General features: G+C 36.9%; 1 protein-coding gene across 4 annotated transcripts in view; it reads right to left on the reverse strand.

The window, feature by feature from the left end:
* Positions 1 to 19,649, reverse strand: part of NALCN (sodium leak channel, non-selective) — a 329,433-nt gene that overhangs the window by 293,831 nt on the left and 15,953 nt on the right. For all 4 annotated transcript variants that reach the window (XM_023513101.1, XM_023513099.1, XM_023513100.1 and 1 more), the window contains exons 2-4: positions 18,035 to 18,181; positions 14,784 to 14,966; positions 1,320 to 1,403 (exon numbers count right to left, since the gene is read on the reverse strand). In XM_023513101.1, coding sequence (XP_023368869.1) covers positions 1,320 to 1,403; positions 14,784 to 14,966; positions 18,035 to 18,142 — 375 coding nt within the window. In that variant the 5' untranslated portion in view covers positions 18,143 to 18,181. The remainder of the gene's footprint in view (positions 1 to 1,319; positions 1,404 to 14,783; positions 14,967 to 18,034; positions 18,182 to 19,649) is intronic.

The raw sequence follows: 19,649 nt of genomic DNA on the forward strand, positions 1-19,649 counted from the left end.
CTGAATTTTTAAAAACTTTTTAAGGGCGGCGCCTGTGGCTCAGTGGGTAGGGCGCTGGCCCCGTATACCGAGGTGGCGGGTCCAAACCCGGGCCTGGCTGAACTGCAACAAAAAAATAGCTGGGCATTGTGGGGGGCGCCTGTAGTCCCAGCTACTGGGTAGGCTGAGGCAAGAGAATTGCCTAAGCCCAGGAACTGGAGGTTGCTGTGACCTGTGTTGCCATGGCACTCTACTGAGGGTGATAAAGTGAGACTCTGTCTCTACAAAAAAAAAATTTTTTTTCTAAAAGACAAGGTCTTGCTCTGTTGCCCAGGTAAGAGTGCAGTGGCATCATCATAACACAACCTCAAACTCCTGGGCTCAAGCAGTCCTTCCACCTTGGCCTCCCACAGTGCTGGGATCACAGATGTGAGCCCCCCCCCCCCGTCTTTATTCTGAATTTTCAGATGAGAAATAGAAGAATAAGCTCTAGAGAACAGCTGCACAGCACTGCATCTATTGCCACCATAATGTCGTGTACAGTAAAATGTGTTTGGGGGTGGGGGGTGTCTCATGGTAGGTGTTCTTACCACAATCAAATAAAAAGAAATCAAGTCAAATCAAATAGAAAGAATAGCTTAGTTGAATTAAAGGCAAAATCATTCCCAAATGAATGCATGGGAATGGATTCTACTTTTTTTCCAGGAAAATCCCTCCTTTAAGCCTTTTTAATGTAGATTCACTATTTCTTATGATAAGGCATTTATATTTGCAATGAAGTATTTTATGTTGACTATTATGTATACAAATATAAGTCTAGTAGCTATTTTTAGTGGAGATTTTGTTACATAAAAGACTAGAATTTTAATTTTTAAATTCAATTTTTTATTTTACAGATGCTGAAGTGTCACTCCACATTTTTCCTTTATTTCAATAATATGCTTTTGTATCTGTTTAATAAGAAATAATTTCCTACAGATTGATTCTCCTACTATAATTCACAAAAATAACCAAAAGTAATTAGAATGCTAAATTTTTCTATCAATAAAATGTTTGATATGATAGCAATACTAATTATCCAGATTTGATCCTTACACATTATATACTTATAATACACTCACTACACCATATATATGTACAATTATTATGTGTCAAATAAAATTTTTTTAAAAGTTCAAATATGTCAGAAATCAGAATAAACAAATTAAACACTTCTGTTAAAATAAAAAATAAACACAATCATGTTTGACTTATATTAATGCTTCTATTTTAGACTTTCAATGCAAAATCATGCCCATTTTGGAAAATACCCTTTTTATAATTTAAAAATATTTAATTACCTGTAACACCAATGAAACCCAAAGGCAAAAGACCATAAATCCATCAAAAACACACCAGCGATCTTTCACATAGGAATTATCCCCCTAAAAATAAATTTCACATGGCATTATCAGGCAAAATGAATACTTTAAAAAAAAAAACCTGTGGAGGGAAGAGTTAAGTAGTAATTCAGTAAAAGCTACACATAAGTTTTATATCATAATTAAACAAACATTCAAAAGAAATGCTTTTAATATTTTAAATGGCATTATTTATAAGGAAAATAACGTATGAAACTCAAGTAACTACAGATATTTGCATGTAAAATTTTAAATTCATGCAGAGAGAGAACACCACTTTCTTTTTTCTCTTAGCCACACAAACTCTATCACTTCAGGAACCAGAGGCCATTCTTCTAAGTAGGCAGTTTAGGCCCTAAACCAGCTCTCTTCCGAAAAGAACCAAGAGTACACAGGGGTCAATTTGAAGACCTTTAAATCTGCGTGGTCACTCACCAGTAGTGGGAAAATTAGCCAGAAATTCACCTCAAGCTAAATAAAGAGTAAAGAAGAATAAACTTGCCTTAATTTGAAAGAAAACTTATATTACCTTTAATTGGGATTACATATGTAAAAGAGAATGGAGAATCTATTCTGACAATAGAACATATATTTTAATAAAATGGGAATTTTAGACAAAAAAATTTCCTCTGGAATACCAAAACCAAACTTCCGTGAAGTTAGAGACAGAACTTCTCTCCAACAGAAAAAGGTTTGCCTTCTCAGGATTATCCCGTTAGGCCACTAGCTCTGTTGCCATCCACATAACTCAATTTTAATTCAGTCACACTGATCATTATTACCTCTAATTGAACTGCCTAAGAAAATACAGAAACAGAATGCCAAGGTCTTCAATAAAACCATAAAAGCCTTGCAGAATATTGAGGAAAATAAAACAATTTCCATAACCTTCCCCCTTTAGTAGCAAATAGGTTATCAAAATTTCCTTGAGAAGTTTGAGAGGTTTCCAGGAATAATTTATGTTGTTTACAAAATGAGCGCTATATTAAAGCACTTACTGGAAGTTAACTTCCCTAGACGTGAAATATAAACTAATCTTAACAAACACTGGTAAGCACCTGCTTCGTCTAAGAGGATGCCCAACTAACACACACCACAACAACAGCAATATTTCTTATGTAGAAAAACATGGGTGAACATACTCAGCTAATCCATGAGGCGAAATAACTTACAGTGAAGCTGTAAACATGGTGGGAAAGGGGGAAAGATTAGTTCTATGGAAAGTTTAGGGAAATGCTGGCTCCGACATGAAAACACAACTAATTTTACCAGTGGAAAGACAGTCAACCAAACTCGCTGACTCGCGGATTTGAGAAGATTCACAGAAGACACAGGAAAGCAAACTCAGAGGCTCAGCTCTGGGTGAGAATGACCCTGTTAAATTAAGTGTCCTTATCACCATATGATGATTTATACCCAAGCGAGAGAAAAATAGAATCTAAGGATGCTACTGGTTACATATTCGCATAGAAACATATGCACATATTAAATACACAACGAATAATTTAAGGATATTATAGTTGTCCTCAAAATCTCACAGAGCATCTTTTACCATAAGCATCTTATTTGTCTTGTATATTGCACAATTAATGGAAAATATAAATTAATCACAATCTAAATAAAGACAGTATAGTCAACGTGTGATTGACCTTTCTCTGAGCCTAATTTTGAGTAGCAGCCAAACATATAGTGGAATATATATTGTTTAAGGTTGTGTTTCCTCCCTTCATTTATTTATTCACTCAACATACAGAGCATCTCTGTATTCTAAGGAGTGTTCAAGAAATAGTGATCCAGGAGTGAATGAAACAAAAACTCCTGCCCTATGTAACTTGCGTTTTCAATCCATTAAAATGCAAAACACAAACTGTATGTTAAGTGTCCTCAAGAAACAGAAAAGTGTGTATTTTCAAATTGGCTTTTATTTAGCGAAAAGAAACAAATGTGGTTTTCACTTGTATATTAGGTAAAAAAAATGAAAAGGGGAAAATGTTACTTGATCTCTATTTTAAGAACTAGACATGGCTGTGACTGTTTTTAAAATGCAAATAAGTCTAAAAATGAGAACTGAAGTTTTATGGGACTCAGCAGGAAAATAGTCTAAAATTGGAACAATTAATAAGTAAATGTTAGAAAGGAGAAAGAATAATTACAGGTCATTGGGTACAAAGGCAACCAGATAGGATGAGGACGGTATTTTTATCAAAATGGCATTATTTTTTTTATTTCTTTTGCCATAAAAATGTTATATGTGGTGTCACTGTAAAGCTCCCTTTATTGCTCATCATTTGCATTTCATTCTAAAAATGAATTAAAATTTGTTAGGATACAGGAGGAGAGCTTATCATTATATTGAGGATGATTTGAAATTTAATGAATGAGGACAAATAGTAAGATTTCCCTAAAAGAGCAACAGAGTGGCCTAGAGCCAAGAGTAGAGGAAAGACTCCGTTCACAATGTATTCATATATGTGTGTGTGTGTTAAACTAATAGGGTTTGTCTACTGCAACAGTAAGAAATGGAAGGCACAGAGTGTTTGAGCTGTGGGAAGAAATCAGCACTCTGGTGGCCGAGAAGTGGAGTGATTCAAGAGCTGCCCGTCTATTCTTATAAAGGTAAGCACCTGAAGGCTGCCAATAAGAAAGTTATAAAGTGTCACCTGAGTGTTTAACAAGCAGAGAAACAAAACACATTACGAGGGATATACTTTGCAGTCCCCAAATAATATGCAATAATATGGTGTCGTTTCATGAGCTCATGATTTATTGCTCCGTGTTCCCAGGGCCCATCTGTCCCTGTGTCTTAGCATTATTATTTATTACTGCAACGGTACTTAAAGGATGCATGCTCCTTTTACCTAGAAATACTGCCAGATGTAAAACAAACTGAGAAGCATCTGAAGAATCCACAGCCTGCAATTCCTGAGAAGCTCTGCAGAGACAGACACATCATCACCCCAAAGGTTTGGTTTTGCTTCTTGGGATTTGGAGAGCAAGAATGCTCCTAGGAAGAGGAATTAGTGGGGAAGCAATTATTTAAAAAAGGTTATCGGGGAGCAGCAATTAATTGGCAGATAGCTGCAAGCTTGAGTAATATTATAAAAGATGGGAAATCTTTAAAACAGATACAATTCTCTGATAAAAATTTAAAAAACATTTCTTACTGGAAGGAGTTTCTGCTTCAGTTTCTCTTTCCAGTAATGCTTCTTTCTCCAGAGTGAACTTCTCAACACAAATCAGATTGTGCCGCTCTCGGAGTAGAATGCCCCATGCGTCTCTCCTGACCACAGAATGAAGTCAGAGCTCCTCTCAGGCCCTGGTGCAGCTGGGCTGCCTGGCCAACATCCCTGCTAGCTGCGTCCTATGCATACCGTATCAGGCTGCTGCTGCTGCTGTGAGCTCTCCAAAGTACCAGGCTGTCCCATGCCTTTGTGTCTGAGTCTTCCTTTTCTCTCTCAGTGAAATCCCTTCCTTCCTTCCCTCACCACCCAAGCCATAGACACACGAACTGGTCCTTCAAGGCGTCCCTTCAAATTCCTTTCCAAATGTCTTCTGACATCCCCAAGCAGATTTTTGTAGTCTGTTTTTGTGTGCACCCTTGTTTCCCATAGCTTTTACAGACCACAGAACACTGAGGGTCATCTCTCACTATCCAGATTCTCGTTAATGCCAATATTTGCTATTTATATTTCCAAAACTGTCTGCCCATGGACCACTGTGAAGCTGGAGGAAACAATCTGTACATGCACCAGGGGACATTTAAGTTGTCCATGAATCCTGCCAAAGACAGCAGTGTGCAAGGCAGGCACCTCGCTCTTCTCCCTTCGGGCTAGACCGATGAACGCACTGTTTGATTACTTAACTATTTATAAGCACGCATCACTACCTTCCTATTCCTTAACTTTCCCCCAAAGGGTAGCTTTTCATAGCACCCAGGACTTTTTATCAGTCTGAAACATATTCTCCCCTCCTCCAATGCAGTTTAACATTCTGGATGGAGATTACAATCTTACATTTTACCACCAAAGCATCATTAACAGCATTTGTTACTTTTTTTTTTTTTTAAGGATATCTTTGTGACCTAACATCCCTACTGAGTTGTAGAATACTTCTTTTTTTTTTGGTGGTGGTTTTATGTCAAATTCCGTAATGTAAAAATATCATTACTAGTTAAGTTTACTAAGGTTTCTACAGGCCAAATTGCTATGCAAAGTGTAAGAAGCTTTTGTCTCATCTTACAGTCCATTCATATAGAGGGAGTGTAAGTTAAAGCTATCGGATCAAACATACTTACTTTGATTAAAGACAAACAAATGAAGAGACATGCAGAGCTTAAAATGGGAAACAAACAACAAAAACCCTCTTCTTTCTAGACTCTTGTGTTTTCCAGGTCCTTTGAATTTTTCCAGACAAAAGCCTGTACTACACAAAAGCCCATACATTTCCTCTTTCTTTCTGTCAATACACTCCGTGTTAACCTTGTTTTCTATTTTATTTCATGTAAGAACACATTTGGGATATTATGTTGTGACAGTGACATCTTTGTTTTCCATGGATTGTGTATATAATTTATTTAAGTATTATCTATTTAGCCATATTTGAGTTATTTCTATGTTGTTTTCATGCAAACATAATAGCAACGGATATATGCCCATTTACAGATATATTTTATAATTATGCTGCTCTTTTTGTATAGATTGCTGAACTGAAATGGATTCTCAAAGAGTGTGTTTATTTAAATGTTTTAGATGTTAACAAATTTCTCCCAAAATCTTGTGTAAATTTATACTCCTAAAAAAGCCATGTGACTGTTCTTTTTCTCCACATGCAAAGCTATGTGCCTTTTGGAAAAAAAAACTACTTCAGAGGTTTGTGTGCATAATGAAAATGTTTTATATATATATGCACCATGCATTTATGTATTTGGAGATTATATATACACACACATTATATATGCATACGTGTATATGTATGCATTCTCTGTGGAAGCTTGTGTGTATGTTTTTTAATTTTTTTTTACTGGTGACATTTTTAATTGATGTTCAACAAAGATTCGATGGTCAAAAGGGGAAATCAAAACCACCTTTAAAAGAATCTTATGTCTACAGCATTAAGTTGTATTACAGATACTCTGAGCCCAGAGATAATAAATTGTCACATTTTACTAGGATCTATTTTGTTTTCCTTCATGTGTAAGATTTTTTTTAAATAGACAACTAATATTTATTAAAAAAAATAGAAGATAAAAACAGATCATGCCAAAGCTCATAGACAATAGAAAAAGAAATATTTCAAATTCATCCTACTTCATCTGGATATACCTGATATTAAAATTGGAAAAAATATATTATTTTAAAGGGAAATTATGAACATATTTCACTTATAAATGAGGTTGCAATATCCTAAACAACATATTAACATATTGAATTAAAAATTATTGTTCAAATAATGTACTTTGGTCAAAATCAAGTTCAACTTATGTGAGAATTAGTCACTATTTTATTTTCTTTCTTTTTTCTTTTCCTTTTCCCCACCCCTTTCCTCCTTCTCTCTCTTTCTCCTCTCCCCTTCCCCGGCCCCCCACTATGTCATTAATTGTCATTAATTGTCCTCACATGAAGGTTGATTACATAGGATTCATGCTTCTCCATTCCTGTGATGCTTCACTAAGAATAATGTGTTCCACCTCCATCAACATTTGTTACTTCTTAAGAACCTACAAACCTGTGAAGTGATGCTACTTATAATTGATGCCATCAGCCATTCAAAAAATGTGGTTGGCTGATAGTACTTTAACATATTTTTTGCCCATTTACATCAGAATATGATCCTGATTTTTTCTAGGCATGTACAAAACATCTACTGAGTTCAGGGGTTTAGCAGGCAGGTGTTTAACTGAAGTTTTTAAAATTATGTGTTCATAAGAATGAACACAGTAACTTGAAGTGCAGTGATTTAGGAAAGAGGTCCTCTAAAAGGTATTACAGAGCCCCTGTGTGGACCCGGGTGCTTTTATTAGGATGTAACTTCAACACCCATGATATGTCCATATTTCTCATGTAACTTAAAAAGGAAAACAGTTGTTTTGTGTCTCCCTTCTGCTAGGGCAGTGCAAGATACTGAAATATTGTAAATGCTTTTTATTATACAGAAATGTGCAGGTAGATTATTACGTAGGTGTGAGAGAGTGAGTTGTTGATATTGGGAGAAATTGGTTGGAGGTAACCCTAATTTATAATAGTAATAGTTTTCCCATTTATATTAATGGAGTACATCTAAAGTGTTTTCAGGAATATATTAGATTTAGAAAATTAGCAGTGTCTGTAGGTGCCAAACCTGGTCTGCAGAGTGGGTTGGGCTCCTTTCTGGGAGGACAGCACCTGTCCTTTTTTGTGTGTCCTTTCTCCTAGGACAGTGACACATTTACCATAAACATAAATGTTGCAGAATGAATAAAGGAAATTCCGGAACCACACTTGGGTTTAAGAATATAACACTCTCTCTCTCATACTTGTATTACACACATATTAAATTTCTTCAATTTTCACTATTTTTTGGCAAATCACTAAGTCAAAAAATTAGTGGTCAATACTAAGAAGTGATAATTCCATTGCTTTTATTTTGAAAAATAAGTTTTGTGGGTTTGTTTTGCTTTGCACAATTGCATAAACCAGGTATCATTAGATAAGATTACCTTAATCATAGGTACAAATTTTGGCTGTACCATAAAATGGTCAAAACAGGCTAGCTATCATTTTATAGAACTATGTATAATGGGTGGGCAACAACACACTGCTTTGCTTCTATTCATATTTTATTATGGACTAATGTGGCTTTATGCATGGAAAATACTCCTGCAAAAATTAAGGGTGATCATGCCCCAAATCACTGACATGTGCGTACATCCCTCACACTGGCTCTTTCACAGAGAAGATGAGGCAGACAGGTACTCACAGATTAATAACTAAATCTGACTGTTCCTTAGAACTGTGCTAGTTGGAAATGAGTGCATACTTATCATTTAGTATTTGCACATCTATGTTCCAAACAATGTGAAAACTTACCTGGAAAAGTATATAAATAAAACCCAAATACTCATACTGCCCCAATAGATCCATGAAGAAACATAAGCTTAAGTCTTATAAACAAACAAGAGAGTGCAGTTACCTCTTCATTAAGTTAGAAAAGTATGAAAAAATAAGTTTTGTAGCAGGCAGGTGGTGAACAAAAGTTTTTAAAACTGTGGTAGAATTAACAGATGAGAGCACAGTAACTTGAACTTGAATGATTTAGGAAAGTGGTCCTCTAAAAAGTATTACAGAGCCCCTGTGTGGAACCATGTAATTTTATTATGATGTACCTTCCACATCCAAGATACGTGCTTATTTCTCATGTAATTTTAAAAGGAAAACAAATTTACAAAGGCAAAAATACAAAGCCAATAAAATTAAAATTAATAACATAAATTTAATGTGACAGGTGACATTTTGCTAAAACAAAGTCTGATTAAAAGTTTAAGTTTTAAATATAGAAACATAAGCTCAAACCCAATTTGCTCATTGTTCTGTGTCTGTTATGACAAGCATGTTTGAAGACGTCTGTGGTACAAAAATGATAAAGTTATGACCTGGATTTCACATCATAAAAATGACAGCAGGCACCAATTTAATTGTCACAGCCTAACAATAAGGGGGACCACAATGGCAAAAATTGAGTGAGGTGACACATTTAAAGCCTGCTTCAGGATAATCAGACCTCACATTTAACCACAGTTAACTAAAATCTCAGGCAGCATTTACACAGTGAATACCAGTTTTAATGAGAGATGAAATTGTGCTGACTATTTCTGGATAATGTTAATAATGCATTGTTACTGAAGACTGTACCACAACTGTATGTAATCCAGTTATTCTTGAATACCAAAGAGAAAAATCATAGCCAATTTTAATTTTAAATTTCTGATTTTTACAGATTGAAAATAAGAAAAATATTTTTGGTCTTAGTAAATCATCATCTAAATATTTAGGTAAATAAGAAAATATTGGAAGTGAATACCTTATAGCATTTTTGAAAACAACTTGGTCATGAATCAATTTTTTCCTTTATAACTATTGCTTCAACTTCTAATATTTAAATTATTAAAATGTCTGTTCATTCAGTGCTCTGTTCTCTTGGAATGAATGTATAATTTATGTATCAAGTACCTCCTTGTTCTTTTTGTCATTAGATTGTGACAATTACAGCACAACCCACAGTCACTTTTGTGTTGTGAAATCTAAGTCTTGCCTGATTAAATAACCTAAGACATAAAAGTTTTATTCTAGGGAAATGTCATTCATTTATTTCATTCAAGTTAAAAGCTTAAAGAAGTCCACACAGGGTGATTTCAATCACAGTGTTTCACCCAGACTATTCAGAGCTTTTAGTGCAGGACAGAGGTTTCCATAGCCAGAAGGGCCAATTATGCAAGTGATAGGGTCATCCAAGTGCCTTTAGTGAATCACAAAAGATAAGATAGGATAGGCAAGGCCCAGGGGAGTTAAGTTACAAAGGCATAAAAGAGATTTTAGTATTCTCCCAAGACCAACTTTCTCCCAAATTGACCTCCGGAGTTAACCTGTGCTTATCAAAACCCAGTGCTTAGAAAAACTGATCTAACAAGTTTGTGGAAAACTCAGTTTTGGAATTGTCCTGAAATCTGTTCCTTGAAGTCATGGCGGGATGCCCATCTCTCTCACGAACCAACAGAATGCCACACAAAAATTACTAATATAGTAATATAGTGGGCTATTGAGTGGATACCTCAGAAAAATGAGCCTGAGAATAAATGGCAAAATTTATAGAAACGTAACTCAAGAGGCTACAAATTGCAGGTGAATGCAAAATAAAAGAAAAAAATGAAAACAATTAAACAGCTACAACAAATGTCCCCCAAGGCACTGCAGAAAGAGCAGAGACAATGGAACTTCCTAACTTCCTAAGTATACCTAAAAGAAACCCTTTCCAAGAGAACAGAGACCCATCCATATTAAAGAAATGGAGTAGAATACTTGAGTAGGCAGGCACACTAGGGCCAGTGGATAAGAAGTACTAAATTAGAGGCCAGCCAGCCAGAGGAAGCAGAGCTCAGACCCATGCTGGCAGGTGCACAGAGTCTCTATTGTTTTATGCATCATGGTAAGGACAGCGGCAGGGGACCCTTCCTAGTGATCATGTGCAGAAGCTACTCTGCCCAGTATGTGGGAGACATTCCCATTTCATACGAATGTTGCTTTGAGCAACCTCAACAACAAAACAAAAGCAAGCTGTAATAAATATATCATAGGTTAAAATAAGTGGAATGATACATAAACACAGAACCAAAAAGTAAACACACAAAGCAGATGAAAACAATGACAGAAGATGACTAAATGACCATAAGAAATTAAATACCAAAGTAACACAGAACTTGAAATAGGAAAGTACAGAAATAATGTCTACATAATAGGGTATCATGAAAAAAAAATCATTATTCCAGAAATGATTAAATAGAAATGAAACAACCATTTTAGAAAGCAGAGTAAAGTAAAAGAAACACAAGAAGGAATGGACAGCACTCAGAGGACAGTAAAGAAAATAGAATTCAGAAAGCATAAAAATGAAAAGAAACACACCGAAAGAAAACGATGGGCGTGAAAGACTAAAACACACACCCTGGGGAACTGGAATCCAAAAGGAATCTTGAAGAACACACAGAAGAAAATAAAATAAACATCGTGTGATGATCCCAGTAAAATATATGAAGAACAGTGAGTAAAACTACGTTTGCTCCTGGAATTCTTGGCTTTAACAACCAAAGGAAAGGCTCAGGACTCAGAAGAAAACATCAAATTGCTTAGAAGGAAAAAAGCCCATTCTCAAACAACAAAGCAGCATACTTAAGAATCCCCCAAAAATGAAAATGTGAGACAAGCACATTCGAAAAGCTAGAATAAGACAAAGTAAACCTAATGAAGTAAAGAAGGACTTTTGTAAACATAAAGGCAAAAATTAATGAGTTAAATCACTTAATTAATTAAGCTGGTTCTTTTTCAAAATATCAACAAAATAAATGTGCCAACTGGCTAACCTAAAATGAAATGAAATAAAACAGACAAAAAATAATACCAGGCATCCTAACCAAAAAAAGAAAAAATATTCTAATAGAAATAACAAAAAAATGCAGAATTAGGAGGAATTGCTAATCAGAGGAAATAAAAATTATTTGGAACTAGTCATATGTTAACAATTTAAATGAGTTAATAATACATAGTGGATTATTTCTTAAGGAAATTCACATCATTAAAAAGACTCAAATAGACCAAGCAAGTCTTAAAGCAGACAATTTCTCCTTCCACAGAAGAAACAGCAAGAATTGCAGAGGACCCCCCACTAAAGAAACACCAGGAAGAGATGGTTTCATAGGAGATTTATACCAAACTTTTAAAGTTAAAAGATTCCAAAAGTACTCAGGTTATTTTACAGCATGCAGGCATGAACGTGCACACATACAAATAAACACAAATGGGAATTCTACTATCAAAACAGGACAATGACTAGAAATTTTTAAATAAGGAAAATAATAATAAATAAATCAAATAACACATTAAAGCAATACAAATGTACGGTAGCCCACTTGGTTTTTTTCTTCCAAGAATGTAAGGATAGTTCAACATTATTTTTTTCTTCTATTATCAGAGCTAAGGAAAAAAAATCATTCACCAAAACTCAAAGTCTAGTCATGATACAACTCTCAAAAATTGGAATTAATGTCTGTTCAGTTAACCTGATAAAAAGTACATACTTCAAGCCTAAATTTTTCTAATTGCTTAATGGGGAAACACACCAGAGGTATTCTAGACAAATCAGGAATGAGAGAAAGATGTTCACTGTTTCAAATACTGTTCAAAATTTTATTGGCAAAATTAGCCAATCCAATTAAATAATTAAAAGTAATAAGGGGCATAAGAATTAGAAAAAAAGACAAATATGTCTTTGCATAATAGGATGATATGGAAACAAAACAGGAATTAGTGGGAAAACTGCTATACATAAAGCAAGAATTTAATAAATTTAGTAAAGTTGCCAGACATAGAGAAATCAACAGCCTTCCTTCAAAAGAACAGTAAGTTAGAATATAAAATAAGATATAAGACCTCATACAGATAGCAAAAAAAGACAAAATAAAATACCAAAGCATTAATATAACCAAAAAAATGTGCAAAATCTACGTAATGAAAACTCTAAAACATTCCTATAAGACACAAATGCAGACTTGATAGACTGGAAAGCCTGCCTGTGATGTGGGACAGGAAGGACCGTGCGTGGCACTAAAAACCATAAGCAAAGCTGAGACAACCGCAAACTGGGAAAAATAATCACAGCTTACGCCACAAAGAGCTAATACACACAGAGTGGCCCCAAAATTAATAACTTGAAAACCACTCTTAAATAGGTAGAAATGCACATTGAAACAGCACTGAGTGGCCATTTCCCTCCCAGCAGATCGGCGAGCACCCAGAAGTCTGATGTATTTTCGGTGGCCATGTCAGGAAAGAAGCACCTGCACCAGTGTCGAGCCCACAGAAACTACTCAGTGGCACCGTCTGGAAGCTATCGGCCAAATCCAGAATGTAAACCCTGCCACAGAACACAGACTCAGGGCGCCCAGTGGATCAGTGGCATTGAAAGATTTTTTGGTAGGGTGTGAGAAGCTGAGACTTCATAAACTGAAAGATTCATAAAGGACACTTAAATATAACAAACAAATATACTATCTAAACCTTGCTTGAATCCAGACTCAGCTATAAAAAACAGATATCTATGTAAGAAAAAATCTATGATAAATGGAAAAACATGAACATAGATTAGATATTAGCCTACATTAAGGAATTGTTAATTTTGCTACATACGATATTGGGACAAGTGGTTATACAATTTAAAAAAAAAAGAAAATTCTATCAGTTGGGCAATACATAAGGAGTTATTTCTGAAATGACCTTTTTTTCAGAATTGCTTTAAAACAAAACAGAATTGGCCAAATATTGATAATTGTTTTTATAGGGATTCATTGCAATTTAATATACTTTGGGGTATATTTATAAAAGTCCATAATAAAAAGTTAAATATACACATAGTAATCCGTTGACTGCGATCATTCTCTTTTAAGAGGATACAATGACACACACACATAAGGGAAGCAAATAGAATTGACCAATAACTACGTATCATGCATTTTCTCCTTAGATTCTCAAAATCCTGGTACAGAATGAACCACTTTACCTCCAAAATTTCCTAACTTGAGATGTTGATTCAACCAGTCTGAGGCTCTGAGTCATGAATCAAAACCCTAAAGCAGCGGTTCTCAACCTGTGGGTCGTGACCCCTTTGGGGGTCTCCTGCATATCAGATATTTACATTACGATTCATAACAGTAGCAAAATTATAGTTATGAGGTAGCAATGAAAATAAGGGTTGGGGGTCACCATAACATGAGGAACTGTGTTAAAGGGTTGCGGCATCAGGAAGGATGAGAATCACTGTCCTGAAGTCTTCGTTACTGTTTTACTTTACCACCGTCCACCTAAATAGCACAATTTCAGATTCCCCAGGGACAGCATCATCTACGTGTTTTTGTTGTTGTTGTTGTTGTTGTTTGTTTGCTTTTCAGTTTTTTGGCCAGGGCTGGGTTTGAACCCACTACCTCCAGTATATGGGGCAGGCACCTTACTCCTTTGAGCCACAAGCACCGCCCATCATCTACATGTTTTTAACCTCTGTAACATTTACTGCTACAGAAGCAGGAACTATCCTAGACAGAAATTTTTGTGCTTTTCTTTTTCTTTCTCTTCATTTAAAAATATCCCCTCCCCCTGAGTGGTAACAGTGTCATTCACACATTCATTTCCTTACAGTCCCAGAATCCCTTTCCATCTCATGGCCTTTAATCCTTTTATATCTTCAAAAGCAGCTCAGGTTAAAGAGCTGAATATTATCTTGCTCTCACTTTATCATGTAACATTTACGCTGCATCCTATAAATCCGTAAATATTAGAGTGACACAATGTGCCGAGCACTGTGTCAGGTGATGGGGTCAGCCCTGGGCAGCAAGATAAACCCTACTCTGGACTTCACAACATTGGCAGTCAGATGACCCAGTGCTTTGCCAGATATTTCAAGGTTTGGTGCTTCATAAAATTTAACTTTTTAATTATTCTCATGCAACATATTCCTACCAAACTCTGGAGTTATGCCTTAAAAAAAAAGCTTCAATATGAATGAAATAAAACAACGCTTTGTTTTACCAAAATTAACACGAAAGCATTATTAAACTGATACAGAGTTCAAGGCATGTTGGTTTAGGTTAAAGGACTTGGCAGTGCTTACCTTGACAATCCCTCGGATGTGCATTTTTGCTATCATCTCTGCCGTGTAGAGAAACATCAATAAGGTGTCCAAAGTAAACGTCACGTACTGAAGAGGAGGGTAGTGCTCGAAGGTCATGGGAGTGTTCATGCAAACAGAAATGACGCTGATGATGGCACAGATACGCAGCAAAGAGTGGACCCACTGCAGCAACAGCCCAAAGTTACTAGAGACACCATCAACCGACATCTTAAGCTTGCCTTATAAATGTCATCATTGGAAAGCATAACAACATATCAATAAAACAGTTCACTAGTCCGAAGGTAATGAAGTGCATATAATGTGCTAAATGTTTTCAAAAATCTTTATGATATTTGTTTAACTCTCAAAGCAGCTTGTTTCCCACATGAACACTCTAGGGCTCAGAGACGTCACTTTGGTCACACATTAGTCAGAAGCAAAGCCCAGACTTAGCCTGAGCGGGCTGCCTCCAGCCCCCATCCTTTCCTGGGCATTAGACCACCACACAGGAAGATGGGGGTCAATTAAAATATTTGTTAGTAATATAGTAATAGGGACCTGGAGGTGCTATTACTTTCATTCTTTTTGTTCATTTATGAACACCTAGAATTAGGGACCCTATTCTATTTACTGTAACTTCTAGTACCGAGCACAATGGCCTACCATAGGATATCACCAATGCTTCCTTAAAACAAACTGATACATAGCACATTCCATAAATAGGGTTTTCTTTCTAGTACATCTTACACATAATCTCCTTATATGAAAATACTTTTTAAAATCTGCCCTTGTCCTACATTTTAAAAAGATAATAAATGGACTTTTTATTTTAGAGAACATATTTTATACAAATTTAACCCAGACATTTCTTTTAAAATTTCAAAAAATAAGTGTACAATCCTCATAGCACAAATCTTCTGTCTAAAGGTTTTCCTTAAACCCAAAGTAAAGGAGAAAGAATTAACAAGGTGTGTTTACCTATGTATATGTATAGGATATACAATCACTGACATTTCAATATTTTATTATGGAAACGAATACGTAAGCTAAGAAATCCTTAATAGCATCAACAGGCTAAAGCCACACAATTAGGATTACTATCTAATTAATTAGTACATAATTCTTGAACGTAATTTAAATATGTTATTTACTGACTATCTTGGACACATATGCAGCCAGGTTAATTCTTTAACTTTGTGTCTCCCTCATGGAAGGATCACAGTAGATGGATTCTGTAGCTGTGCTGACTACAGGCAGGAAGAGGAAACACAGAAATGCCAGTTGGAACCCTGAGGAGACCCCAACACTTGCAGGCTGATGAGTGGGTTATAATATTTATGTGACAGCTATAATATTTGCAGGAAGACATAATTCCACTAATTCCATACCATATAAGCCACTGATGATTCAATTTATTTTAAGGCTTGATGTACTTTTCATGCAATTTGGAAGCCCTTCAATTTACATCAGTGTGTGAATTTAGCCCCATCTGGACTCCCAACATAAAGGATGTAATTACACAAAAAAGCTTCAAAAGATGGGTTCTTCCACAACAAATCTGTTTGGAATTTGAAGAAAGAATTTAATTAAGCATTAATAATTTGTTAGTAAGTGCCTCCAAGGCTACATCTAGCATAGTTCATCAGTTCTCAGAAAGCCTGGTACAGGGTGAACACCAAGAAAAAGTGAGCGCTGTACTCCATTCAGTTTTCTAACCCAATGGAGGCCCGTGTGCCAGAAACGCCGGGCTCTGCGACTACGAGCAAGAAGGAAGCGACACAGTTCTGACTCACAAATATTTTGCAGTCCAATAAACAAAACACATATACATGGGTAATTACAAAAGTTTCGAGATAAAGAAAACTGACGGAAACAAATGAAGCCCTCTCCGCACCCCTGATAAGCTGAGCATGTTAATACTCACACAGGTGGATCGGAGAGGACACTGTTGACTGTGTTTCTTGGAAGTGAAGTAATGGGCCATACCCCAGTCCTTCTCAAAACTTTTACTGTCACTCACATATACGCCATATACACAGTATTTGTATTATATGTGTATATTGTGTATATATATACAATATTTATTTACAAGCTAAAGTTACACTATATACAATATAAAGTGATGTTTATATACTGGGCTAAGTGGAAAGAGAAGAGTTTCATTCTGTCAGCAGTGGACGTGAAGGACCTTTCTGAGGAGGATGGGGACAGGGTGACTCAGATGGCCATGGTGGAGGAGGATTTGGCTCATCAGAGGAGCTGGAAAGGGCCTCCTGGGCTAAGGCTCAAGCAGACAGAGTGTAGATCCAGGAAATGGGAGTTTCCAGGCAGGTTAGAACCTGATTATAAAGAGCTGCCGGTTAATACGGACAGGTTTTAATTTGCAATGACAATATGGGGATGTCTCAATGATTGTAAAGCAGAGGGTAACATGAGCAAAGACAGAAAGGCGATAACCAGTGTGAAGGGCTGGGAACGTGGTCTGGAGGGCAGTCGCAGACAGAAGGACAGCAGGAGGCCACGACAGGTCCCCGGCAGCACAGCCACGGGAAAGACAAGCATGCAGGGGCCACGGGTCATTACGTTTTGTTACTTCAGCACTGACTGTGAATTGAATAATGCAGTTGCTGCCACTTTGTTTGTAGAGCTGAGATTGCAAGGCCAGTGAGCACGCGGGCCAGGCTGGCCGGGTTCTGTTGCTATGGTGTCTAGTAGACGGTGAATCCTGCTATAGTGATCTTGCACCCAAGTCCCCATCAACTTAATTAGGCAGAGAAGGTAACAAGGTTCTTCAGAGATACTATCCATTACCTCATTAACCTTTACTTCTACTCAAAACTTGCAAATCAGGAGGAGACCTTTACTTCTAAGCCTGTGCTGACTGTCTCCCAGACCCCTGCACACTGAAACGGTAAGTAAAGGGAGTTTGGTAGCACAGCCTGCTCAGTGTGGGCTCCAGCTGCGGATCAGCCTGTGAAGTGGTGTTTTCCCCACACTGTGTGGCTGTGAGGCCAGTGTGTACCGTGGGGAGGGGAAGGAGCCCCACCACCTCCCACAGCTCCCTGTGTGAGGGATGGGGGCACCTCGTTTTTTCACGCGATTGTTCACAACTTCCAGACTCTGAGACTCACTGGCATTCTCCTACACCTCAACCAGGTATTTCAAAACCAAGGCACATTATTTTCGAATTTGTAAGTCACATTTCCCTTCGATCATCACGTGATTCTCCATACTTCAAAAGGGACACTTACTGGCTTGTTAATCCACAGTATGTCCGCGTTGTCCGACAGACACTCATCAGGGCCAAAGTCAGTCACTGGCTGGGCCTCCACCCTGGAGCTCTGCTTCCTCTTGAGCATGCTGAAGTTAGCTTTGGGGAGCAAGTGCAAAACCACAGTCTGGGGAAAGAAAAAGTCGTGTCTGTCACCCAAAGCATCTCAACCCTCAAGAAAAACCAGTGAGTTCCCCTTGTATGTTTATGCATCTGTAAACCATCCATGGCTTGTCTCTAATGTATGTAATAACCAGATGCAAACAGAAATGTTTTTAATCAAAAGAAAAATAGTTTATTAAAATTCACGTCAAAAATTTTGCTTTTATTATTAGACTGGGTATCCCTATATATCCAGCATATAAAACATAAAATATATATCTCCAGCATATATACGTATATATCCTCAGCATATAAAATCACCTAATAACTTCACCTCGTACTCTTTATTTTATAACCATACTAGACCACAATATCTTCTACAGTATTTTTCTTTTTTTTTTAAAATTTATTTTTATTTTTGGATTACCATAAGGGTACATATGATTAGGCATTAATTTTCATACTTCATAAGCATTTTAGAGACCAATGCTGTAGAACAGCCAGGGTAAAATAGCTTTGCTTATTGGGGTACTCGTGTTAGTAGGAAAGTCTTTTAGATAAATGTCTAAATACCTAGACCTGTCTACACTTAAACGTGGTCTGTGACCCAGATGAAATATACAGATCTTCCCTAAATCAGCTCAATTTTCTAATTCTGTTTTTCTCTTTTAGAGGTTCAAGGCCAGAGAGAATGGGTCAGAACCCCATCTATCTGAAGCATGTTTTCTTTTCTGAGAGCAATGATTATCTAAATTCTTCTGGCTACTCTGAAGTGAATTGTTCACCAAATTACATTGAAGAAGGAGGTGGGATGCCGGCTTGCCACTCAAATTTCCACAATTCTGAGTCATCCACATCCTGTTATACATGTCATAACATGTCATACTCCCTATGGCCACTGCTACCACCTTCCACCACTTAGTAGTCACTTGAAGGGGAGCCTGTTACACACCAGCCCCTCAGGACTCAGGAGGGACACAGGAGAATATAGTGAGAAGAAAGGTTACAAAGGCAGGTTGTACCCATGAGTCCACCATGGGACTTCTGTCTTGATTAACACCCGGGCTGAGTTGTAAAGGAAAGAAAGAATTGAATGTGTTTTGGATATGTACTACATTTGAGGCATAGAGCAATGATACTTTAGTCCTTACAACAGGCCTACAAAGAAATCATCTTGTCTTTTTACAAACACTTGAGAATTTCTAGCCTCCAGGCAGGTAGTAACTTAACCAAGTCCATCTAAGCAAACTTCAAATTTGTCTTGACTACGAAGCCTAAGACGTTAAGAGCTGACCATGCGGATGCTGAGGACTCCCAGGAGAATTTCTGACATCAGGGAAGAGAGAAAAGGAGGGCTGCAGGCAGCACAGGGCTGTGCCGAGTCAGGACATGCCAAGTCGAGAAAACGGAATACTTTAGTTTCAACAGGTTCACAGGCTTTCCTACCCCGTGTTCTGTGAAGCTGGAGAAAGAATCCTAACTGAGAACCATGG

This window comes from Otolemur garnettii, unplaced genomic scaffold (assembly GCF_000181295.1).
Source record: "Otolemur garnettii isolate 467f Iridium unplaced genomic scaffold, OtoGar3 scaffold00034, whole genome shotgun sequence".
Lineage (NCBI taxonomy): Eukaryota > Metazoa > Chordata > Mammalia > Primates > Galagidae > Otolemur > Otolemur garnettii.